This window comes from Xenopus tropicalis, chromosome 7 (genome assembly GCF_000004195.4).
Source record: "Xenopus tropicalis strain Nigerian chromosome 7, UCB_Xtro_10.0, whole genome shotgun sequence".
In the NCBI taxonomy this organism is placed as follows: Eukaryota; Metazoa; Chordata; class Amphibia; order Anura; family Pipidae; genus Xenopus; species Xenopus tropicalis.
In genome coordinates, this window is record NC_030683.2 from 105,777,555 (window position 1) to 105,804,569 (window position 27,015).

Consider the following 27,015-nt stretch of genomic DNA (forward strand, 5'->3'; position numbering starts at 1 on the left):
GCCTTCCCTACCCTGCCTGTGTGCCATACTTGGCTGGTTTGTGCCATACTTGGCCTGTGTGTGCCATACTCTGCCTTCCCTACCCTGCCTGTGTGTGCCATACTCTGCCTACCCTGCCTGTGGGTGCCATACTCTGCCTTCCCTACCTTGCCTGCGTGGGCTATACTTTCACTGTGTTTGCCATTCTTGGTTGGTTTGTGCCATACTCTGCCTGTGTGTGCCATACTCTGCCTTCCCTACCCTGCCTGTGTGTGCCATACTCTGCTTGCCCTATGATGCCTGTGTGTATGGCACACACAGGCAGCATACAGTGACACAATGCTGGCACTGCTCCTACACTTTTTGTAGTGTGCAGGGATTATTTGTGGGTTTCTACTGCTCCTGAGGTGTGAACAGGGGAACAATGGGAGTGATTACAGCCTGAGCCTGAGGTGTGAACACTGCAGGGGGTGAACAATGCAGAGATTAAAAGGTGTGAACAACACAGGGGATTACATATTTAAACAATACAGCCTGATTACAGCCTGAATCTGAGGTGAGAACCATGCAGGGGGGCAGTTAATCACAGTACTGATACCATTTAAAGCTTACACAAGAGTAAGCCATCAAAGCAGCCAGACAGGTGGGGGGCCACACAGAGGGGGGCCGCCAGTTGGACAGCACTGACCCAGATAGTTTGCTCCCTCAAATTATTCTAACATTTTGTCCGCATGGCTTTAACCAGGGGTATACCTCGGCACAAGAAAGCAGTCCCTAGTCTAATGATTTACAGTTGATATAAACAGCTCCACTAATTATTGTCAGTCGGTTCATTGGGGCCAGTGTTTTTTTTTTAATTTGGTGGAGTTTGCCCCTGCCTGCCTCTGTCAAGCTTCTCTGCATTGTCATTGATTGATACATAGGTTATGTAAGCTTTTACGTCATTTACTTTCTTAGTTTCTAGGCAAGTCATGCCAGTTTTTGCAGCAGTTACATGATTTGGCGGCTGGGCCACCTTCTTTCTCATCAAGACTTCACCAGGCCCATGACAACAGTCCTATATCTCTCCCTGTGATGCTGTAATGGCAGCCTTGTCTGTCATTCATACAGAATGGCAGACTTTTTAAACCAGTGAACCCCCGACCAGTTGTTCGTGGGCAACTTGTTGCTCATTACCCCCTTTGATGTTGCTCCCAGTGGCCTCAAAGTAGGTGCCCATTTTTACATTTCTGGCTTGGAGGCAAGTTTTGGAAATTCAGGGTCACAGTTTTACTTCAAGCTGAGCCTCCTGCAGAATAGCACCCCAAAGAAGTGTTTTCATGTTGTGTGGCTCACTAACATGTTTTCTCATTGTGGCTTACAAGTAAAAAAAGGCTGGCTTGGAGGCAAGCTTTGGAAGCACACAGACAGTTTTACTCCAAGCAGAGCCTCCTAGCAGGCCATATCGGGCTACCAAACAGCCAAACGCAGTCCTTATTTGGCATCCCCAAATAACTTGTCATGTTTGTGTGGCTCACGAGTAAAAACGTTGGGGATCTCTGTATTAAACCCATACAATCGATTTTTATAAACAATGAACCCATCCTCTGGAACTCTCTGCTCCATCATTAGGCACTCTTATAGCATCCAAGCTTTTGAATGGTCACTTAAAATCCATGTTTTTATTTAAGCCAATAAACTAAGCCCTCAGAAACTCTTTGCTCACACAGTCACTAACTACTGGTATTCCTCTCTTACACTACACTTACCATTACTTTACTAACCAACAGGAACTCTGTAGCCACACAGGTCACACTCATTTTATATTTGACTTCCTCTCCCTCTTAGAATGTAAGGTCTTGTAAATATGGCCCTTCCCCTGTTGTTTCCTAAAAAGATTCGATTGTAACTCTAAATCAATTTCGGGGGAAATGTTTGCATGTATATGTTAATTGTGGTCTTAAATTTGTATCCTTTTACCCTGTAAAGCATTGCACAAAATGATGGCACTATATAAATAATAAGAGTTCTTAGTTCAGTAATAGCATTGCTTCCTAATCCTTGGTGTAGAGCTAACATTTGTCTCCCATTCAATCCCCAGTGAAATTACTTTTTGGATAACACAAAAAAGACAGTTTTCCAAGTTTCAGGTGTTTTTTTTTATTCAATCTTGATATAAAAAGAGCTTTTTTATATTTTTTTTTTTACAATTAATAAATAACTACAATACAAAACATAATAAATTAAATAATTTACAAATAGGAACTAAAAAGACTGTATTATTAAAGCAATAATCCGCTCTGCTCTTTTTTTAGCGGATGGGCAGCAAATGATTAAAGGGTGCTTCAAGTCTTGCATTCTTGCTACTATTTCATTTATTATTATATATTTTAACATAATCAATGTTACGTCTGTTCTCTTGTCTGAAGTCCAGTTGGTATTTTAACTGCATGCTCAGCCATTTAAACCCATTTTGTAAACAAACATGTTGTAGTTCTGTTAATTTGTGTTTAACTCATGTCATATGTTATAACAGCATTTCATAGGTCCACACCCAACAGCACTTTGGATTCCCTATAATAATTCAGTTTCCAGGCTAAAGATCAATAGATTGTATGTGTGCTAGGTGGTACAAATGTCATTAGCATCACTAGAATATTACATTATGCATGAAAGACAGTTCATTTTGAGAATACATTCAAATAAAATAACCCAGTCTCAGCCAAAAATATTACATTTGTTACAAAATATATTGTCCTTAATGAAGACCAAATGATGTTTCATGAAGCACTGATTCTGAATTATTAATAAATATTGAAGGTTGGTTTTTCCTTTTTTATGTGTTAGGGCATGAATTAGCACTGGTGGGAAACATTGTCCTTAATGAAGACCAAATGATGTTTCATGAAGCACTGATTCTGAATTATTAATAAATATTGAAGGTTGGTTTTTCCTTTTTTATGTGTTAGGGCATGAATTAGCACTGGTGGGAAACATTTATTTTGATATTACCATAAAAATTACAATTCTTTTTTTTTCCTTTTTTTTTTTTTACAGAGTTTCTATTGGCTGATGCACTGGTGTGGCCCTACTACATCATAAATAGACTAGACCCACCAAAGAGGGTGGGGTCTTGTTACAGGACAGCCACTAGTGAACATTCAAGAACTGACAGATACACTGCAGAGCCATCGCAGACAGGTTTGTGGTGCATTGCATTAATGGACTATGATATTTAAACTACATATAAATGTAACTGCAATGGGACTCACAAGGACAAAATGCTGAGCCTGTGAGAAGTCTAACAACTGCACAACGTGGACTGTATCTTATAATAAATTAGTAACAAGTATAAATAACAAACATTAGAAAACAGCACAAAGCACTTGTGTGAGCCTTTTGGTATGTTTACATATATTCTACATTTAAACACTATTTTTAATAGCAACTAATGAAAAGGTTCCTTTTCATTAGTTGCTATTAACCATACAACTATTGCAGTCATTTGTAAACCTACATCTTTCAGGCCTTGCTAAATATAGAAAGGTATTGGGAGTTGTAGTTCTATGACAGGTATAGTCCATTTGGTTGCTTATCCAAGGCTTTCAAATGTAATCTCAATAAACTAATCTAAATTGATATCATTATTTAACAAGACAGTAATTGTTTTCATCTGTGTCCAATTTTCTTTGTGTTAAGGTGAGTGAGGGGATACAGTAATATGTAGCCAAAAACAGTGGACTGCAGCAGCTCAGGAAGACACATACAAATCGACTACAGAATTCTGTAGGTGTCTAAGCTGCTTCTCAGACAGTAGCGCTTAGCCCCAGGGCTCCCTCCTGTGTTTGAACACTTTTCCTCATGTAAATTTAGTCACTCAGACCCGCTGAATGACAGCAGAAAACACAGATCATCCCTGAAGATATGTGCCTTTGTTTTCTTGCTCTAAGGGTGCATAATTATAATGGTTGATGGTTGCCTTCTAAAGTAAGTCTATTTGCCAGTCACCGTAGTTTTTCTGCATAATAAAGCACATCCAAAATGACATCTAGCTTAATTGCTATTGCTTTCTTCTTTATCAAATTAGGTAAGGGTGGGGCATCCCCTGGTTTTACAGCGGTTGCAAAACTGCAAGTTTAAAGCTATAATAAAGCAAAAGACGAGATGCCAGATGTAAATTAAATTTGAATTCTGAGCACCATTGTCATTACCATCAAAGCAGAGCATTGTAACTAATGTCATCGGGGGGTGTGGAGCAAATACTATCCAGCTGCCAAGTTTCTGAGCATGTTCTATATAACATACCCTTTTATTTAGACATTATGGCCTTTTAAATAAACGATTGAAATTAATATAGAACACCTTGTTTTACAGATGCAGAAAACCCCTAAAATATTTCTGTAATGAATTTCCCTGTTGTTTTTGTTTACATAACATAGCAATTGGTCAAGACATTTTGGCAAGAGCCAAGATGATTTTCGAGCTGGTGCTGTCAACAAAACAATTCCGTAATCTAGAAGTCCCATTGCTAAGAGTTTCCCAGCACTTAAGTAAAACAAGCAAGCTCAATGAATTGGGTCAATGAGGACACTATGCAAAAGGAAGATGTGGTATTCCCTCTGCGGTCAGAAGGTGTCCCCATTGCTTTATAAAGCACCAGTGGAACGGCAGATCTGTCAAACAGCTTGGCTGAGAAAAACCAGCTTGTTATAAGGAGGCATAATATTTCGGCACATCTCTAAGTGGAAGGATTGAGTGCTGGGCAGCTTTGTGTCACACCCTTTGAGAGCAGACCATGTGAGACAGACAGAGAAAGAAACAGAGAGGAAAATCATAGAAAGGTTCTGAAAAAAGGGGGAAATGTAATACAGTAAAGTAAGATTTAAATGATAGACTGGATTATGAATAGGAGAAGAACTGGGCAGGGAGATAAGTAATAAGTAGCAATAACAATAAAATTGTAATTGTAAAGCTGGAAAGAGGCAGAAAAGGAAGAAAGTAAATAATGAGTAATGAAGACCAGTTGCAAAGTTGCTAGGAATAGGACATTCACTACACATTTATCTTTTATTCCTCTAGGCCAGAGAGGATACCGATAGCCAGTATCTGATTGATTGCTGCCGTATAAGTTACCTTACTGATGCAAATCAGTGCGTATTTTAGTAATAAGAGGACTTCTATTTTAGCTCCTTAGTTCTAGTTTTAAATCATCTTTATAATTAATAAAAATACATTTGGACTGAATCAGCCACTTAGAGCGGAAACTTAATCCAGGATAATATCCCTGAGACATGGGTATCAAGGCAGCATTAGACCACCATATATGTCAAATAAGGAAAAAAATTCAGGGCCATGTACTAATTATTTTTTCTGGGGACAAAGATCACTTGTCTGTGTTCTATATTGTTTCCATGCTCACCCTCTGCCTTACTCAGCACATTCCTGAAACCAAGTTTATCCATTCTTTGCCCAGCTATTTAGTATGTTGTCTACCCTCTTTGTACGTAGTCCAGACCTAATGCTATTATTAGTGTGTAATAACCTCACTTAATGGAGAAAGGGAAAGTGTCCAAGTGGGTCTATGTAACGTAAATCTACTAATATTCTGTTGCATGGAAATGACCAGCAAATATCTGTTTATGTTTACTTTAACAGCTCACTTTGAATATGCCAGTTTAAGCTCTTGGGTCGGTGCCACCCATCGCTAACCACATTATGAGGAAATTATATTCAGCCGCCATTTACATTCTCTCCCTTGGGAACCATCAGAAAGGTGTGAAATTCCATAAATATATTCTACCTTTTCATGGACATGGAAAGGCACACAGTGTTGTTTGGAGGTAATGTTACTTTGCTTTTCTATCCCTCCCCCTCCCATATCTGTAATTTAAATGACCTTTCAATGTATAATACAAAACAGCAGGAAGAAAGTTCCAGTTCTTAAATGCTTTGAAAATCCACCTAAATATAGGTCTGGAAAGAAGCAATCCTTAAAAAATGAAGATCGGGCATTTGTACGCTAAACAAAGATACATTAAATGTTCTTATTTTCATCATTATTATAAAAAAATTAAAGAGAGAACCCCACTATTTAAATATAACATAAGAAAATAAATAAATAAATAAATAGCCAGCAGTATAAATAGAAGTGCTACATCACTATTCTATGCATAAAAAAACTGAAGGCAAGTAGTGTCCTGGTGCAGTGTCCTTCTCGCCAGTATCTCGGCAGCAGAAGGGAATAGGTCCTGAAAAGTCCTTGGTAATGGGATTTTCTGACCAAAGTCTTGGGTTTTTGTTCCTACCTCAGGCGTTCAAGTTTGATGCTATTTTATCATATGTGCCTGTTTCCGCAGTAGAACATCAAAGGTGGAGGTTTGTGAATTTCATTATTCACCACTTGTTCTTCATCAGAACCAGAACACGTGTTGCATAGTCCAAGAAGAGGTGGAAATGATGGAAAATAGCATGACCGCTCTGGATGACCCCCCATGGAGTGGTTGAATTAGGGAACTGGGGAACAACAGGTTCCGTGACACGTGGCATATGGTGTTTGATCATCTGTCAAAAAATAAAGCGGCAAGTCAGTTCTCTGGAAGTATCTATACATTGGTATTGTAAGAGTTTAGCTATTTTTCCATGCAGGAGTATTTTTGGATCTTTGCCCCCTAGTGTACAAACTGCTTTTATACCCTGCTGTACCCTTGGTTTATGTAGTCAGACCCTTAAAGGTACTTGCTTGCACAAGGCCTATGGAACTCCTGCAGCGGAGCTAGGTGAGTGAGGGTGTTGGGAGTGAGGGTGTTCAGGGCGAGTGCAGTGCAGAGGCATGTGGCCCTGCATGTGGCTTTTTTACAAATGTGGCAACATTTATACCTTGCTTTATAGTAGATATGTCCCAGTTTAATTGATAACAAGACTGGCAAAGGCTGCTGCTGTACTAGAATCTGTGAATACAATTTATCTGGTTTCCCTGATGGGTAACAGTATGTATATGAATAAATTTGAAGACCACATGTTTTCCTGACTGGATCCATATAAGCTTATTATCCCAGCCAAGATCAAGTAAGCACTTACCAAGAGATCAATTTTCTTCAACAGCTTTTCAATGCGATTATGAATTCCATTAAATTCGTGGTCCATAGGGCGAATTGCGTGTGCTGCCTTTCTCAACCAGTCAAAGTGTTTCTGATATATGAAGAGGTCAGTGCTTAGCTTCAGGAGGCCTGTGTGGATCTGTAAAGAAAACAAGCAGATTGTAGTGCTTTCTGCAATGATCGTATTGAAGATACAGTTGTTCTGCGATAACCCGAGCAACATGAACTCTGTTTCAAGGGAAGGTTTGTATAACAGCGGCATGCATTAAAAGTACAAGAAATGTTTAATTTAAATGTCAAACTTTCCTCGCAACCGCTAATTAGGAAAATGCAGCACCGACATAGCTTTTTTTTCCCCTTGGAGAGAAATGTGGCTCCCTAACCCAAAACATCACTGCCCAATTATTTGCTTGTGCTTTTACCCTAGTAGACCTTTAACCAGCAGGAAAATTTCCCCATACAAATAAATGCATGCCCTAATTTTGTTTATACGAGTCGATATGATTATTTTGCTGAGCCGATCCAACTACGTCAGCTCTGTGTTGGATACACACTGGCAGGCAGATTGTATTTAATGGCTTACTGATCCCTTATCACATCCACAGTCCACTCTGCAAGTCACATCTTACCCTCCTTTTCCTTCTTTAATACCCTGTTATGTTGGCTTCTTTGTGTCATCTTTTCCTTCAGTTTAAAGTGTTCTTCCTAACGCGTGCCAATGTAATTACATTTTAACATGTTCAGCATGCCCTACCTTTCTGATTTTACCATAAACACCTAACTAAATCCCTGCCCTGTGCCCGTGCCTTAGAACTGCCAAGAAGGAGTTAAGGATTGTGGATTTAACCCCTTTGTTTTAGATTACAGCCAGCAACTGCTTTATACCAATCTTGGCTCTGGCAGTCTGAGCGTTAAACTAGAATGTTCATAGACAGTGAAAATATCAGCTTTTCAACATTCTTTGATGATCGGCCAATTCCCAAGAGGCTGGAGTGTGGAACACTTTTATTGCATTAGAAATTGCTAAAGCAAGTTGGGAACTATTCCCAAGCTTCCAATGCGCTTATGGAAATTAAGCCGACACAGTGAAACATTCATTTGGTGGAAATGAGAAAAGTGCTGGCAGATGAAGGGTTACCTTGTTCGGAGGCCCTAGGAGACACTGAGTCAACCGCACGGAAAATGTTAAGGCACAGGGCCTTATTTTATGAAAAAAGAGGGGTTTGGTTGCTGTGTTTCTGAGGCTAATATGGGAAAAAAGGCATAGACCATGCTGGTAGCAGTTTAGAGAGTTAGGAATCAAGGTGTTAGGAATACTAATTGTCCCTTATTACCTAATTACCAACATCTTTTGTTTCTATGGCAGCGATTAAAACAGTAATGCTGGAAATATTTTTTTAATAGGAATATTATTACATAAGAGTTATAATTTAGGTTTAGGCGCACAAAGGGTTTTCTCATAGCAAAAATTATTGCATTATAAATTATTGTATGTTGCACACTATACTTTCACGAATGCAACTTGTACAAATTTTGCGCCTCCTATGGGCAAATTAAACCTTTCAGTCACTGCTCACCTAGGGCAACAGTTTTCACATTTTGTTTCCCCTTCCCTGGCTGACTACTTGTTTGATCTGTCTTCAGTACAGTATGTGCCTGCATTGCACAAGGGGAATCTCCTCCTGATTTAATGTGTAACTTACAAAGGTTAGGAAAGAACTTTGGCATGTTTACCCAGTGCCTCAGAGCCTTTGTGTATATTTCCTTTCTGCGTCAAAATTTGTGTAAGTGGAAAATGATAAAAGCTTGACTTTCGAATGATAAATGTGAATTTTGAATCTCACTGCATGTTCAAAGCCTGTGATTTAAAATCTAACGTAGTGTACTGTTAGAAATTTTATGTTGAAATGGTTTAGGGTCCAATTGCCAATCTTGACCCCTAGGTCCTGAAGACTCTGGGCATTCTAGTTGTTGCAGGGTCTGGTCCCCCTTTATAGCCCTACCTACAAATGGTTTTCATGAAATCATTCAGTTGAGCCCTTGAGAGACTCACGGTCGCTCAATGTAAGCTGTTGCTACAGCTGGGTGCTATAAGAGGCAGTTTGTCTTTAGGCAGGGCCTGCAGTATTGCAGGTGGGTGCTTGTTATGTTACCACTGATTCCGTATCGGGCTCTGTCCTTAAGAATCTGTAACAAGCACCACTGCTGATCCCTGCCTAGGTGGCTGGCCATGTTTTAAGTGTCTTACCAATAGAGCAACTTATATAAGTTTGGTTAACTTTCTGGGGTAATTAGCAACTATTGCAAGCCATTTTAGATATTTTGTATTGGTGGTATTATTTTATGCCATATAAATGATTTCATATTCTATTTTTTGAGACTCTAGCAATGCTATTATATCTTCTCATTGCATAGTTTGGTATTAGCATAATTTGCTAATGATCACGCAGGTCTGTCCACATGGTGTCAGCACAGGCCAATATCTGCAGTCCTGGTTTCCGCTATGCATGCCTAAACACAGTTCACATTTTTTGCATATCACTGCTGGCACCCTTTCCTTTCATTAAGGGATGTATTGTTTGGAAAATAATTCATTTTGTTTTTATATCCCTCTTGTCCGGGGGACAGGAATATATTTCCCACTCGTCTGCATCTATAAATGTTTCCATAGTCTTGCGTAAGTCTTTTTTGGAGTTCCTAGGGGTCAGAGTTTATAAAGGAAGACCCATATTTGGAAACTATTTTTGAAAGGTCCCAGCTGTTGATGACATAATTTACCCAGCGCATGACATTACATGTATCAAGAAACCGAGTCGACATCACGTGGTCCGTAGACAACAGCATTAATGACATAAGCTGCCCCGATGACAACTTATTGTCAAGCTCTAATGAAACAGACTAATCTGGAAGAACTATTATGTTCCAATCGTGATATCATTTCTTGATACACATAATTGTGCAAAAAATAGAACTGAGTGCTTAGACAAGTACGTGATTAATTAGACGGTAGTTACAGTCTTTATATATAAATGCAGATCCAAGCACAATAACCTGGCTATAATTAATCTGTGCAGTAATGTTCATAAAGGGCAATATCTTTTAAAGTGGTACCTACCCCACCCAAAACATAAATACATTTTATTAAAGATATTTGTGTTAATGAATCATGCAATATATGGATCTTCCAATAAAATACATGTGCACGTGCTCCTAAACCATTGTAGCAATGCCGACATTGATTATACCTGTATATAGTGATTTTTTTAATGATAAACCTTAAATCTCTTGAATTTTTCTTTAACTCATAAAGATATAAAGGATAATTTCAGTGATATTTTAAGATTACCTGTACATTAGAAATTTCTACAGCATTCATAGAGAGTACGGGCAGGCTGTCCAGTTTGTGCTCTCCTTCAGATGGATATTTGGCTTTCTGTAAATAAAGATCCATTATTATTATCATTAATAATATATATTATACAAGCATATTTCACAGGTACGTACACACAAGTACAGCACATAATTGTATTTCACATGTATGTATACAAAAGCAACCAATCAGATGTTTGCTTTTGTTTTCTAACTTGTAATCCTCATCATTTGCTGGATAATACCAGGATTTGCCAAATGAATAATGTGTCTTTGGGAGCATGGAAAATTTTCCAGGTTTGAACAATACAGAATGACTCCACATGTACTCACCCACTCCGCCATAACCCCACCCTGGCATTGCATAAACACTGCCTCTTTTTTCATTGCCTCCATGCTTTTGTAATAGTTTTGGTCAGTAGGCTCCATCCCTCTACATAATTATGTTCCAGGAATGCTTATAAGCACAGGGTATTAATAATTGTTCTGTGAATCTATATCTTTGTATGCAAGAGACACAGTACAGTGTGCGTGTTGCCAATGGTGAAATGCGGAATTTTGCAGCAAATCCACTACTGGTCTAGTTCCCAGGATGGCCTTTAGCACATAACTAAAACAATTTAATATGGTTTAAAAAAAAAAAAAGAAAAAGAATCACTGCACTTTCTAAAGCTTGGACATTTGGTCTAGATAAGTGAGTAAAACTCCACACACCCCCATTTGCTTGCCCTTTATATTTCAATGAATAGGTTAGATTAAGTGATAATACAAATTAATATTTTCTCAAGCAGTTCCTCTGGAACTAAGTACTGAAAGTAATCAGTACCAGTTAACTTTTGAAGGGTCTTGTGTCTGCCTGCTGGTTTGAAGGTCCACCACAGGCAGTAATAAAAATGACTTATGACAGTCTTGTGTGTCTTTGTGTGATATTCAAATATGTGTACACCAAGAACTATAACTATTAAATGTCACAATCATACTGGGTGGTTGCACTTACAAAATTGTGGTACGATTGTTTGGTGTCTCTCAGAAGGTGTCTAGCCATGTTTAGTAGGTCATCAAATTCCACTTTTGGTTTCAAGGGAACGGCCCGTAATCCCTCACAAAGGCTCAGTACTGTAAGAGCGATCTGGCACAAACTGCCTGCAAACAAACAAATGCGAAAATGATACGGCTATCAGTGCCATAGCAAACATAAAATAATTCAGTATCATTACAAAACAAGGAAAGCTTAAAAAACAACTGAAAAAAGCCCAACAAACATTTTGACTACAAATGCCATGTTTTTTTACATTCTGTTTTTATTTAAACTTTAAAGTAAACAGATAGTAATGAAATTAACTTCTAACACTGATTATACAGCAATAGTAATTGAAAACATAAAGTATTGTGACCATATAGATGGAAAAGGTGTATCCAAAAAAATACTCCAAATATGTGAGTGATAGATATGCAGGTATGGAATGGTATTTCCATAGGTTTCTGTGTGGGTCCATAGATCATAGCACTTATTTCAGGTAATTTGTTAGCTAATGCTGCTTTACATTTGCATTGTTATTTCAAACCAGAGATATATCAGCACTGTTACTATGAAGATCAGTACTCCTTATATTCTCCTTTTTAGCTCTGTCTTTCTGATACCACCAATGTAAATTTGGATTCAGACTTCATGACATATGGGGCACACTGGATTGTAGCTACAGTGATGAAGACTACCTAACTTACTTGTGGTTTCCAAGGAACATTGGCTAATGTAATGTTGGCATGGATGTTTGAGAAGAAAGACATGATCAGATAGCAGCAACTTTTGATGAAAGTGCATTCTCCTTTACAGGGATACCTATGTCTGGATTTAACATATATGGCCAAAGAGAAGTGCTACTCTGTTAACCTGCAATTGTCAGCCTAGGTTGGCAGCAGCATCATCTACAGTCTGATGTCACAGAAATGAATACTTTGAGCATGTTTCCTTTATTTTGGAAGTTACCTGTAGCTCTTTGCTGATTGTCGGGCTTTTTTATATTAATCTTGTGTTTTTTCTTTCTAAACTAAATACACAATACCTACCTGTCTGCATTTTCAGGCCATCTGTGGAAAGCTATGCAAACCCATTTGTACTGTTAATACATGTTCAGCCTTTGCATAGTTTGTGTTAGGTGAAAAAACATTACCAAATGTATTTTCATAACACATTTTCTTATTATGCCTGGGACAAATTAACTTTAAACATTTCTGGACAAACCTATGGAAGGCCACCGGATACATCTTGGCACAAAACCTATGATAAAAGGACCATGTCAGTTTGACTGTCTCACATGGTTAGGCCTAACTAATAAAGGGCCTGTAGCAGTGCCATAACCACTGTTATAAACATGCCACCTAATTAAAAGAGAAGGAGGTGTGTGGGCCATGCTGTTTATTTAAGTGGTCTAAAACAGCTGGATAACAGAACTTTGGCTGTCATCCACTGAGAAGGCAATTCTCCTACTTCTGCATTATAAGGAACCCTGTGAGCATAGAAAAATGTACTGTAATAACCGCTAAGTATCAACAGTTTTCATCATTCAGTGCTGTTAGAAAGGATTCCCCACATTATTGATATACTGGATATCCTGAGACGACATTTTCATTTTAATTAAGCGAGGAAGAAAGTTTTCCAGGCACAACATTAAACCTAGATTGTAGCTTATTGAGCTGAAGGGAGGAAGTATTTTCCTAACGAAATGAAAAATATTCCCTGCTTGTAAGTAGGAAGGTTCTATGACCTTATTGCAAACCTATAAATGTGGTTATATATAGATTATAGATCTATAGATATTGGTTTGCTATATGCTTATGTGGTATTTCTATATCATCCTTCTTCCAAATCATCAGTGAGCTGAGTGCCTGTAGCTCCTGTTCTTACACATTTTACCAATCAGTTCTTAGCAGCTGATTTTGAAATGACTAAAAACTGCTGAGTAAGCAACAGTGCTTCTTTAAGCTCATATTCTGGATTGCCTCTGTGAATACTGCTTGTGTTACCCATGCTGAACTAATGAGGGCATGCATGAATAGACAGCCTTCTGAAGCCTTTGTTTTTAGATACCCCCACTCATATCTGACGTATATTCCCAGCAGCATTGGCAGAATAGCCAAGCTCACTTGCCAGATCAGTAACAGGAAAGAATCTCAACATTTATTCTTTGTTGTCCTGTTTGGATTGGATGAGTTATGGGACAATCATTAAATCATATGATATTTCTCCAGCTATCGAGCTGCAGCTGACCCTTGACTATCTCTTTTCCCACCCCCTCTTTCCTCCTGCTGACATTCCATTCGGAGTATAAATACACGATTTCCTTACATAACAGCAGCTTCAATACTATGTTGTTTCTTAAACGTCAAATTAATTCCATTATTCTCAGAAGAGTATAAATAACTATTTGGACAGCCAAATAAATGCAGTGCTACTCTGAGGCCTTGCACACTTTATTTATTGCTTATTTGGGACCAACCATCTCTATGTGCACAGTTTTATTAAAAATATAATTTTTTTTTATGCAGCTAACAGAAATCAGAGAGAGAATCCCCCCCCTCTATATATATATATAGAAAATAATTATCTGTGGCCAGCACACCCTTCAATGTTTTATCAAAAAAATTTTTTATTGTAGATATATTGTTAAAACCAACGTTTCGGTCCTCATTAGGACCTTTCTCAAGGATATAACAATATTATATATATATATATATATATATATATATATATATAATTCTTCTTTATGGACCATGTATTTCTTTTAAACTGCTGACTGGTATATATAATGAATACTGTACCATGTTGTAAAATATAAGGATATTTTAAACCACAAGGCGTTCTATTACCATATTAAGGCACAAGGCTGAAGGCCAAGTTCTTTTATACAAGTCATGGAACTCCGAGGTGACTCCTGATATCCTTATATTTTATAGCAGGGGGTACATTGTTTATTATTATGCGATTCAGTGGGACAGAAATTACATCGCTGAGCACCAATTATAACTGATGATGACACTAATTTATCTTTCTAAATTATAGCAAAATACAACTATACACCTGAACCAAAAATTATAATGTTTAGTTGTCCAAAGTATTAAACTTAAGGTACAGAAAAGTTATGTGGATTGGCTATTATCAGAGATAGATGACTATCACCGACATGATGTAGTGTCACTTTTCCTTTAATCAGTCAGGATCTCTGTAGAAACCTCTGTATATTTTCCTTATAAAGATGATATCATGGGATTCAACATTATATGAATAATTTATTTTCAAAAATAAATGGAAAGAAGTCCATATGGAATCATTTGAGAAATCACCCAATGATAATTAATGATAATTTATTTGATAGCCAAATATTAAAATGATGAAAAGCCAGTATATCCAGCCAGTTATATATATGTAATGGCAATATACAGTGGTTCCTTAACAGGCTATTCCATTAATAGAGCTACCCCATCTGCTGGCTCATGTATATTTGTTTTTCCTAGCCAATAGAGCAAAGCATTACATTAATAGGAAGGTTATATACACACACAGAAGAAGGCAGACCAAGTGCCAGGTTTTCTTCATACTGTAAATCCCACAAATGTAAAAAAAAAAAAATAATAAAATCTGTTAATTAGTAATGTGGTAATATACACAGGCAAATAAAGCCAATATTCATGCAACTGAAGAAGGTTGCAGTAAAAATAAAGAACTTATTATATAACTGACATTTCTAAAATGAACATAAAACGAAACTGAATAAAGTTAAGAGCAGGTGCAACCAACTGTACAACCAACAATAACTGTGCTCAGACAAAACCAAACTTAGATAATAAAATAATTACATACTAATAAGAGTAATAGGAAATAGACTGCTAATGGCACCTAACTCAAACAGGTAAGGGTCTAGGATAGTTATGTAAGGCTGTGCTCTAGAAAATTCTTTGGGCACATTTACCTTACAATTTTCTAAAGGTTAATTTCCCCTTTCTAAAAAAAACACATATACTTCTTTTTTTGGCAAAGGACCAGAACCCAGTCCGCTCAAACCAAAATGCTGACATAACATGGAACGATGCAAATATTCACAGAAACTCCCAGTTCTCATAACAAGAACATATAAATATTACCTCTTCTATTTTTCCTATGCCCATGTCAGATTTATCAGGAGGCTGCCATGTTTTTTCTCTTCTCTTCCCTTCATTGACACACAGCATCAACTAAAAAGCTACAGACAAAGGATCCCAAATTGTTATTATTATTTTATTTATATGTATATAAATTTTATCTGGCACAAAAAATAATACAGGTATGGGACCTGTTATCCAGAATGCTCTGGACCTGGGTTTTTTCCAGATAAGGAGGTCTTTCTGTAATTCGGATCTTATTCTACTAAAACATCATGTCAAATAAACCCAATAGGATTTGTTTGCTTCCAATAAGGATTAATTATATTTTAGTTAGGATAAAGTACAAGGTACTGTTTATTATTACAAAGAAAAAAAGGATCATTTACAAAAATGTGAATTATTTGGTTAAAATGGACTCTATGGGAGATGGCCTGTAATTCAGAGCTTTCTGGATAACAGGTTTCCAGATAAATGATCCCATACCTGTAGTATGTATTTTTATGATGGGTGTTGGGTTTTTTTGTTGTACTTTTTCAAATTGCTGTCACTTTAAATCTTGCATGCTGGATTTCAGATGTCATACAGATATTAACTGTACCAAATGGAGAGCAGGAAGGCATCAAATGTTCCAAGTCCTGTTCAGTTCCAAGTTCTTAGAGACACACATTTAGTCAGAGAGAGAGAGTTTTGATCTGTTGAACTCCTAGAGGGTTGAGAAAATCCAAGACCACTGGCTTTGAATGTGTTTTTTTTTTTCAGGTTCCCTGCTGTCATTCTGACATCCAGTACTTAATAAGATTAAATTCCAATTACCTCTACATTACATCCTGCCACTCACTAACTCCCTCCCAGGAGCCTCATAAAAATGTCGGCGTCGTAACTATTAAGTGCTACTAAACCTGTCCATCATGGATGCCTTTTCCCTTCCGTCAAGGGTCTTCAGTCAGAATGACTGAAACACCGTCGCCCTGCGTGCGTTTTTCTTTTTTTCTTGTTGTTTTTAATATCCCTCAGTCTATGCCATTAATATTAACACAAGGGCACAACCATGAAAAGTTGTTTGGGCTGGGAGTGGAACATTTAATGTTCTATAATATTAAATATATGCCATCCAACAAAGAGCCAGTGTGCTGTGTGTAATAGTGAGTAGCAGCGGCTGAGTGTTGGCACAGCGGGGAGGTGCAGAAGGCCAGGATGCATATGCTAAGGCTGTGTGTGTGGTCTGCATTAAGAGATGACAGGCAGTTCTGCCTGTCAGGATTACAGCATAGAACACTGTGTGAGGCCACAATGTTGGAATCCTTCTACAGGCCTATATGACTATCTCTTCATTTTCATATTAAGAGCATCTTTTCAGTTGCTTGCTGCATACAAACTGAGGCCCTTCCATTAGAACTAACCCCCCCCCTTGACAAAAGCCCCCCTTAGTCTGTCCTCCATTGGTCCCCTTACCTGCTCCATCCCCACAGAGTCTATTAGATGAAAAAGTGTCTCCGTCAAGAAAGCTTAGCACTTTCTGGCGCATGCGTAGTTGGAGCTAGACTGGGTTTAGCTTCAACTGCATATGCAACAAAAATCTCGGTTCCTCGGCAAAGGAAAGAAGAGGATCCAAAGATCCAGAAAATGGCATCTGGAAAGTATGCTGTGCTACTGCATTTGTAGGGCAGCCAAAAGGGACACTTTTGCTTCTTATAGACTCTGCAGGGAGGGGGGCAATTGAGGGCAAGCTATAAGGGCTTTTGTCTGTGGGGGGTTTAGTTCTCCTTTAAACTACAGCTCCCAGCTTTATTGGGTGGGGGCTGTAGTGAAAGTTGTATTTCAGCAACATGTTGAAGGTTGCATGCTAAGCCTTCATTGCATAGAGTTCCTTAATATGATACACATATGGTATTACTGCTAATATTCTCAATTAACCTTAGATGTAATTATATCTCCAATATTTCCCAACTAGCTTTGACTGATATTCTAGGTCACATTCCCAGTCCTAACCCCCACATCACCATTGATAATTTCCTCTAGAATAGATGGCAACCCTACTGTAACTGCATCACAGATTCATTCAAATTTTGTACATTAAATACATTATTGAACAATCACCATCGCTATGTCCTACTCTGTAAGTGCACATGTACCAGTCTACTATAAATGTATGTGACAAGGCTGTACTGTACTTATAGCCTACACTACAGGTTGGGGGGATAGTGGGTGGTATAGCTGTAAACAGTACTTATAGGGTGTTGAAGCCTTGTGCATCCCCCCAGCCTGATATGAAAATGCTACTAACAGTGCATCCTTATGAATAGAGAAGTGGTACGACTGAACACTACCATGTTTATTGGTTTAAACCCACATGAACTCCATATTTAACTGCCATATTTATGATATCAGATAATGATGATTAGTGACCAACAGCTCCACCGCTATGATAAATATCTCCCACTGCACAATGTCAACATATTTTTGATGACATGCTGAAAGGTAATGTGATCCTTTTAGTGTCAAAAGATGCTCAATCCAGTAGAAACGCCATTGTCTTATCCCAAGACACTTTATTTCAGCTGACTCATTAGAATACCTATAGCTTGGTGACTGAAAAACCTTCTTTTTACTGCTTGCATTCCATAAACATTTATTCACACCCCACACAGAGAATAAGATTGAAAATCTTGCCAAAATATATTAATGAAACTGCATACTGTATTTAATATTAATGTTTGTTAAACCATCTGCAAGGGAAGCTTCAGGTCCCTGAAAACAAATTAATTGACTTCTGACTGTTTCTTATTATAAAACACAGAGCTTTGGGCAAAACACTATAAAAGTAGAGAGTGTAAGGCTTTCAATTATGACTAAAGATGAACTTAGCAACTCCAGGGAATTGATTGATTTCTGATACATAATTTTTTATTAATCTTATTATTGCTACACCCTTTATTTTAATATGTAATGTATGTTTTATATACTGATTATTATATTACAATGGTGGCTTTGTGGAGCAATATAGTTATACCAACACTGTGTTGTACAGACCACAGTTCTGAACCATGGTGAGAAACAGACAAACATTGTGTAGGCTACAATTATTATTGTTTTTTGTTATATGCAATTACTTATAGACTACAGTTTAAGGTCTTAGATAGTGATCTCACAGATTAAACTGTGGTACCTCCTGATGCCTGGAATCTTAAAACCTTACAGCTATTTCTTTAGGTACCTTCTTCAGGCCCCAGTCATTATCAATGCTCAATATGTAAATTGTCCTTTGAGCAGTAATGTTTACTGGCCAAAGTAGACTCAATGGCAGGTTCTCAGTTCTGTAAAATTGGCCTTTGTTGTGGTTTTAGTGTCAGACTAAATTATGTATGATTTAGGAATGTCTGTATATTTGCTTTGCTATGTCTTTCTTGCAGAGAGGTGCCTGAAACAAAGTCATCTTACTTTATATTATTATAACAAGTGTTTGTTGGCATTATTAGGTGGGGTTGGCCAGTGAATGGGTTTCACATTCAGAGCAACATTTTTGACATGTGAGAACATTTAACTGCTCCAAGATCACCATAGTAATTCCCCCAAGCTATAAAAAGGTAAGGCGATGTAAAGAAGGAGAGAAAAAGGACAAAGTAAGGCTAAAGAGGAATTCGGAAACACTGATGATGCTCAAGCTTTCCAGGGAGGCGAGGCTGGATGAAGTCAAATATTTTATGGAAAGAGGACTGTTAAGAGCAAGGAAAAGGGCATTTAGTTAGAGGTGCCACTGAATGGCCCATTCTTTTTCCATCCAAGCCGAACGCTTATTGGAACGCTTGATGTTCTTCCACTAGGAGAGACAGTTAGTCTGCTGCTAAGCATGTTACCATAGACCAATTGCCTATGTGCAGTTCAAGAGAATCCCTTCTAACACTGAGTGCTGTGATAGTTAATCTCCTGGTATAATGAGGGCATTTATAAGGAAGTTCACAGCGTAGGTGAAATCACCGTGTGGTGGGGATGGGTGGACCAGAAAAATATGCCTAGCCTAGCCTTGCTGTCTTAGGGCTTTGTTTACTGATATGGTGCATAGAGTACCACTATGCTGAAAGAAAACATAAAATATTGAAGGTTATGGAGGACTTGTCAGTAACCTCAGTTCTAAAATAATTACATTATCAGGCCACAGTACTGTGTGGTGATTCCACTTAAATTTATTTGATGTGGTTGCCAACAGCCATTAGTGATGCTGAAGATCGGCCCAGGGTCTATGTTTCTGTAACACATTCAACTGCAGTCTATTTTGCTTTATAAGAACTCCAAGGTAGCAAGACCAAAACTGGGCACTGTTACCTCATTCTGACTTATTATCTTCTCTTTCTGTAACATGTGTATCAGCATAAATGACAATTACATGACATAATTCTGCTCTTTGACTTTGTGCCGAAGCCACTTCTTAACACTGACCCCCATTTATAGCCATAAAATTAATTGTACTATATGAAAAAAATCTATTTATTTTGCTAGATACAGTCATTTTCAAATGCATCATAAAGAGCAAGTATTGTAAATTTAAGGGGGTTATGTAATATGAACAGCATAGTTTGCTACCGTTCTTTTCACCTATAGCAACTAATCAGTAGGTATAATTTTATGGTTACTTGTTTAAAAGCAAACATCTCATTGGTGGCTATGAGTTTTTGCACCTGTGTAAACTTGCCTATGCCTTTATTACACATGGGGGTAAGAGTATCCATGAGCTATTTTCCATATTAGTAGATTACAGAACTTATACTTTCTGTATCCAGCAGCTACATATCATGTTTTTTACCTATTTGTGGGCATAACCCTAATCAAAGATATGGTCTGTTTATTATCTGCTGTCATAATAATAAGGGACAATATTATGATTGAACTCTACTGAAAAGAGAAAATCAGTGTGGCTACAATTATCAACATTTTAGAGCGCAGTTAATGTAAATATTTCATTTTTCAGTATATAGTTATGGGACCTGTCATCTAGGATATTCGGGACCTGAGGTTTTCCAGATAAGGGGTCATTCTGTAATTTGGCTCTCCATATCTTAAGTCTACTAAGAAATCAATTAAACTTTATTTAAACCCAGAAGGATTGTTGTACCTCTTATATGGATTAATTATATCTTAGGATCAAGCACAATGTACTTTTAATAGCAGAGAGAAAGGAAATATGTTCTAAAATTTCAAATTATTTAATTAAAACAAAGTCTAGGAGAGATGACCTTCCCGTAATTGAGAGCATTGTAGATAAAGGGTTTCCAGATAACAGATCCCATACCTGTACTTCCATTTAACAGTGTTGACCATTCAACAACCGTAAGACTTGTAGACAAAATACATATTGGTTTGTTAGACACCATAGCCACTTAGTTATGTGATATTTCTGGCTTGCAACTTGGGTCACTTGTGTAGGCCTTTGCTTTGTAACTTAAAATGGCATAACAATGTGCCTTAAGATGAGACTTCAGTTGTAAATTGATAGATATACTGTTTTTTTTTTCTGATCCATTTACTGGCATGGTACAGTATGGCCCAATGCCATCAGAATACTAATACTGTTGACATTCAATAATTAACCATTATTTAGAACAATTTCCTCCCAAAACAATCACGTTCATTGTTAATAAAGTACCCGTAACATTTAGGGAATTAAAGATGATGAATATACCCATCTTCAGTACTAATTATCTTTCCACTCAGATGAAGTGCCTCATTCATTTGTGTATCAAGCGACAGAATTATGAATAATCCGAGTATCACTTATCTTATATTTCGGTGATAGAAGATGCAAGGCTTCATCATTTACTTTAAGTAGTAGTAAACAAAAGTGGTAAAGCAATTTCTAACGTGAGCAATGTTCTTCCTTTCTGTGGTGATAGTGTTCCTTGAATTCTTTTCTCTTGGCAATTATAAAAATGAAAGTTAGATTGGAACATTTACATTGGAACTCTTAATGGGTTTTTTTAAAAAGGGAATGTATAAGCAGAATTTTTTTTCTAGAAGTTTGCTGTAGGCTGCTAATTTAAATGAAAAGTTCTAAGTCCATGGGGCTATCTATTCCAGAAACCCCAGGTCTCAAGCATTCTGGATAACAGAACCAATGCCTGTACCTCCTTTTTCATAATTATTATTATTGGTAACAATGTTTTGTACAATTTAGGCAGATTGTGACTGAAGTGTTTTGTCATGCCCCCTAAAAAAATTAATTTGGCCAATCATTAAATTTGAAAAAGCAAAATTTGAAAAAGCAAAAAAAATGAATAGTGGTTTAAAGAAATAACCTGATTTGGCATTTGTGTGTGGCCATCATCAACATATTCTCTAAACCATCAGCAATTGATTCTAGCGATTTGGCCCTAGCAAAATGTGTTCACTCCAAAGTGGCCATCCATACAGTATGTGGCTTAATTGCTCTAATATTCAGCCGTTACACTGCAGGTCAGTTAGTTGGAAATCCCACAACTTGGCCAAAGTGTAGACAGCATTACTACCTATCACATTAATTTGTAATGAATAAATTTACTCATTTATATTTAGTGCCTCTTGCTTGGGGTTTAGGTGACTTGGTTACAAGAGGTTCAGGAATCAAACCCGTCTAAGTCATGGCTTAGTCTCTGCTCTTTTTATACAGTGAGCAATACAAAGGGACACATTACTATAAAGCCATGAAGCTTTTCCAGATCCCAGGCTAAAGACCGGAGTATGTTATGCTGCATATTTAATTTAAGAGGTATTGAATGCTTTACAACAAGTTCTCAGCTACAGCAAGTTCATCATGTCCTGGTGGGAACATGATGAACATACATCATTCCATACCTAGAACTCCACTGACAGTAAAGGATGGGCTTATTTATGTGCAAATCTATGGTGCGCTATACCCCATGATACCTGGCAGGTTGTACAGAAGGTTATTTCTTTGTGTACCTGTGGATATACCTGTGGATATATCCTATGGCTAATAACCTTTAGGATAAATGCATGCAGAGAGTATAATTCCTATTGCAATAAAAAACATGCATTATTATCTATGCAAAGGGTAATGTAGCAGTGGGCACTGCCATATTGCTTGCATAAGGTAAAACACAACAATGCACTGTCGACAGTAAATGCTCATAATATGCTCCCTGCGCACAGAAAATAACTTATTTTCCAAATAGAGCACAATTTACCTTTAAATACTACAAAGCTACTTTATATTTATTATTTATATATTATGGTTATACAGCTTATATAGTGCAATGTGGAAATCATTTTGAAATGTTGGCCACTATGATCTATTTCTGTTATGCTCCATACTCCTCAAGTAGCAAGTGCACTAGTTATATTGTTCTATAAAAATACTATACTGTACTATAAAATATGGGGGTTAACCAAATCCATACTTTTTGCCTAATAAAAATGCTTCTTAAAAGGTTTGGCTGAACTCATAGGGGTAATTTAAAAAAAATGTTTTTAGACACCTGAACAGTAAATGCTACCTGCTGATTGGTTGCTATAGCAAACTGTGCACCCGTTATTACGCTGCATGCATGCATCCTACATGGCACTAAGGATTTGGCCCTGTCTGATTCCTGTCAAAATTCCTTAAATTTGGCCTAAACCTGAATGGAATTCTGGATTCATCACTCTCATAATAAAAATTCCATTCTGCATATTTATCTAACTTTCAGTTATAGCTGCATATATTTGCAGTCATTATTCTCAGCATCCTGGTGGGGCGCTGTTTTATGTTTGCCTGAACAAAACACAGCAACTTTCCTTTCACTGCACATGTGTACTGTACTGGGCACTCATGGGCAGACACCTGTGACTAAATTAATGTTAATACACATCTAAACATCACCATGACAAACCAGCTTAAGGATCCTTTATTCACTAAGACCGAATGAGAGCAGAAAAAAGTCATAAGCCAGAAAAATGGAACGGTCGCTTTAACAGGCAAACTGTACATGATGACTAGATGGGAGCATGTAACAAGCCTTTTCTCTCTCATCTGGCCATCCCGTGGGCTTCTCAGCTCCCATAACACACCCCCTAAACCTATTAACTGTACAGTGTTTAGACACATCCAGAAGGTCTGTTTATTACGACAGTAAAAGAAGAGTTTGATTGCTCATTGGAATTCCTTTGGGACGGGAAAAGAGTTTCCTGTTCATGATGATTCTCTGTGTTAAATGCCATCTTTGCTTGTAAAATAGACAGGCGCATATTCTCTGTTCTGTTTACAAGCTTAGCAAGTAGGCTGTGCTCTACAAATATTAACTCATTTGGCTCTAGAGCAGAGTGCAAAGTGCTCACTTTGACTGCTTTATTGTGCCGTCCTTTTTAGAAAACACTCTAACGTGTGTATGCAGGGGATGCTGGGACTTGTAGTTTAGCTTAACAGGTAAAAGCCACTAGCACCTTTAAGTTTTAGTGCAGATGGATTTTCTAAAGGTTCCCTTTAGCTACCCATGAGTTAAAGTAACTGCAAGGGGGAAAGTTATGCCAATGGAGGGAGGACAGATCGATATCAGTCAGGGTCTTTGGCTATTGGTGGGATGATAAAAATACAATATGTCCTTTTTACTTCTTTCTAGGTCCCCCCTCCACCTATTATTCTGTAGGTGCAGAGCAAATGCCCCCTCTTTCCTACCCTGGGAAATTGCATTAAATCCTATTAATATGATTTTCATTACATTATACTTTTTTAAATGCAGATTTTCATTATTTAGCTAAATTTGTATATATATACAGTGACATAATCATTGGTATTTCTCTTTGGCATTTTAGTTTTATTAAAGCACCCAGTGATTTGCATCCTGGTACTAGGAAAATCAGCTCAGTGCCAAGAGTCCTTGGCACAGTTCTAGTCTGCCAGTTTCAGCATTGAGAAACCCCATAGAACTGATAAGAAAGTCCATGACCTACTATTTTGCAAGCATCTCCCTTACTGGCTGAGCAGCAACATTTCTCATCAGGCTCAATAAGAATGATCCACCTACCAGGAAGCTCCTTGGTCATTTAGCATGCTCACACAAGCCTCATAATAAAGAGAAAAGAATGTCTCAGTGCATTATGCCTGCCAACCTGGGGCTCTCCGTGCCAAACCTGCAATCCAGTGTCAAGCCTGGTAAGAGCAGATCAGCACATCAACATACTAATCCCTTTAGAAACTGTAATAAGAGATGCCCATAGCAGCATCTCCTTGCTTCACTATAGATTGCATGTGTAGCCGTAGGATACTTATCATTTCAATACATCTAAGCCAATCTTTACAGTTAAAGTGAGTTCTTAATTATGGTTTAAGCTGATTTAAAAAAAAAAAAAAAACTATACATTTTTAGATTACACTTGTTAACCTTTATATACAATATATTTTAAAGATTAAAAATGTAAAAGAAAAAGTGTAATTCAAAAGTTAATCCTTGCATCAGTGAGCATTTTAATTTTTAGACACCAGGGGGTGCCATTCAGTCAGGAAGAGACACACTAGAGATAGAGAATGGTGGTGATTTTGCTACTGGGTACCATAAAGCAATAGGAGCACATTTCATAATGATGCCCCAGTCACAACATTTCAGCAGTGTTCTATCAACATCTGGAACATAATTTGTTGGAAGAATTTGCTTAAGGTCATAAAAATCCTAAAGTTACACTCAAGCAATTCCCTAGTGTCATCATAAGACAAGTTATTAAGCAAGAAGAAAAAAAGCTGCTATACAGAGTAAATATATGGGTAGAGGAAAAAGAACTGAAATAGTATAAATAATGAAAGGTACACTTACTTTTCATATTTTGTTTTGGCTCTTTGGGGTGGTTTTTGGATGTGCTCTCTTGCCAGTACTTTTCCTTGATCTTGCGGCTTTTTTTTTTTACAAAAAAAATTTTTTTTAAAAATTGCTTTTTTTTTCTTAAAGTGTTATTTGCATTTCTTGGTGATCACAGGAAAAAAAAAATTGGTATTCTGTCTAGTTGCGCTCCTGTTGCTTTTTCACCGTCCCACTTTAATTCACCTGCTCCCCCAGCACTGAGGTAGAAATGACTGCCAAGCCAAATACTAATTCCTGTATTCTTAGAGAGAGAGAGAGAGCTTGCGTGGTGGCTGAGTGTGAGTGACTGTGTGGGTATGTGGACTCACACCACTACAAATTGGGGGTTTATATACACCACTGAATGAGAGAAAGCTAGTCCTCTCTCTATGTGTATGTGTGTTTTTTTCAAAAGATGACACATCTTGACTCACATCTTTTCCATTGAAAAAAAAATGCTTCATACCAAAAACCCCTCCTTCCTAAAAGTTACATTTGCATGGGCGGCATGCATTGAACACTATGACACATTCGACTGCAATCTGCCTGCATGTCTGTGTTATTCTCTCTTTAAGATGTAAGTCAGAGAGAGAGAGAAAGGGAGGGGGGCAAAGGAGGAGGTTAAGGAGGTCAAGAGAGTTAGACTACCCTTGCAATTGTCCCTGTTAACACTCCAATTCTGCATGCGACTGGAAGTCATTATTATCCCATGGAGGGACATATCGTTTCCTAAAATCAGGAATTTGTCGGTGACATAGGAACGCTGTCATTCCCCCCTCTTTGTATAAACAGCTTTTGAGCTGAACTGTTCCTGCTTCTTTAAAAATGTTGCAGAGTTTGACAAATGCACAAATCGATTAAAAAAATGTAGCATTTAGATAGTAGGACTGTGTGTGCTGTGTTTGTGTGTGGTATGTGGCAAAAACATGCCAATATAAATTAAACATTAATTGCAATACTGTATATAAGTTGGGGGTGAGCCTTTTCTATATGCCTGGGTTAAATCTATAACATACTGTATGCTTAAAAGTAGCTTAAAAGCACCTGCACCTTCAGCTGTGACTATGGCAAGTAAATCTGGTAGTGACTGGAGGTTTCTGTATGTATAAATGTGTTGCTACAGGTGTATATCAAATGTCTACAGTTAAATGTCTTGATCAGGGATGCCCTACATGCAGCTATCCTGAGAGATGGGGCTCAGCAGTGAAGGCAGGTGTGGCTGAATATCCAAGGGAGCGGATATGTATTATATAACACTGTATAAACGTAAGCTGCCAATAAGCCTAGATAAAAACTTTAAAACTGTTCCAGGATTCCTGCCTGGGGCTGCTGTGCAAATGCAGAATTGCAGCAGCCATATCCATGAAGACACACAGTCCCGTCAATGCCCAAGGACGTCAGCAAACGAATAAGAGCCGTAAAAAATACGCTGTGCAACGCTATGTTCAACATGCAGATATATTTCATAGACATCACTATGTAAGCGACAGGCTGGGAACTTTATCGATGCCCTCTATGTTTATGTATTTTCGCCCTGGCACTGGTGTTGTATTTAGGCTCCTGGGCAAACATATTCTGCACCTTTGGCATTTATTGCCCTGCTGTGCATATGTGCATACTGCAGGCACTGGCAGCATCTATAGGGCCTTACGAGT

The 27,015-nt window shown here is 37.8% G+C and overlaps 1 protein-coding gene across 1 annotated transcript; it reads right to left on the reverse strand.

The window, feature by feature from the left end:
• Positions 1–6,330: 6,330 nt before the first annotated feature.
• il11 (interleukin 11) lies at positions 6,331–25,704 on the reverse strand. Its single transcript, XM_031906348.1, has 5 exons — positions 25,337–25,704; positions 11,422–11,567; positions 10,402–10,488; positions 7,036–7,194; positions 6,331–6,519 (listed from the first exon to the last, which is right to left on the reverse strand). Exons 1-5 carry the CDS (start codon positions 25,341–25,343, stop codon positions 6,352–6,354), a joined length of 567 nt encoding a protein of 188 aa, XP_031762208.1. The 5' UTR covers positions 25,344–25,704; the 3' UTR covers positions 6,331–6,351.
• Positions 25,705–27,015: the final 1,311 nt, after the last annotated feature.

What these genes read in the sequence shown, in the direction of transcription:
- il11 (XM_031906348.1), bottom strand. An exon ending in AACAATCGTACCACAATTTT is followed by an intron (nt 10,489 to 11,421) that starts GTAAGTGCAACC and finishes CTTTATTTACAG; the next exon opens with AAAGCCAAATATCCATCTGA. An exon ending in TAGAAATTTCTAATGTACAG is followed by an intron (nt 7,195 to 10,401) that starts GTAATCTTAAAA and finishes TTTTCTTTACAG; the next exon opens with ATCCACACAGGCCTCCTGAA.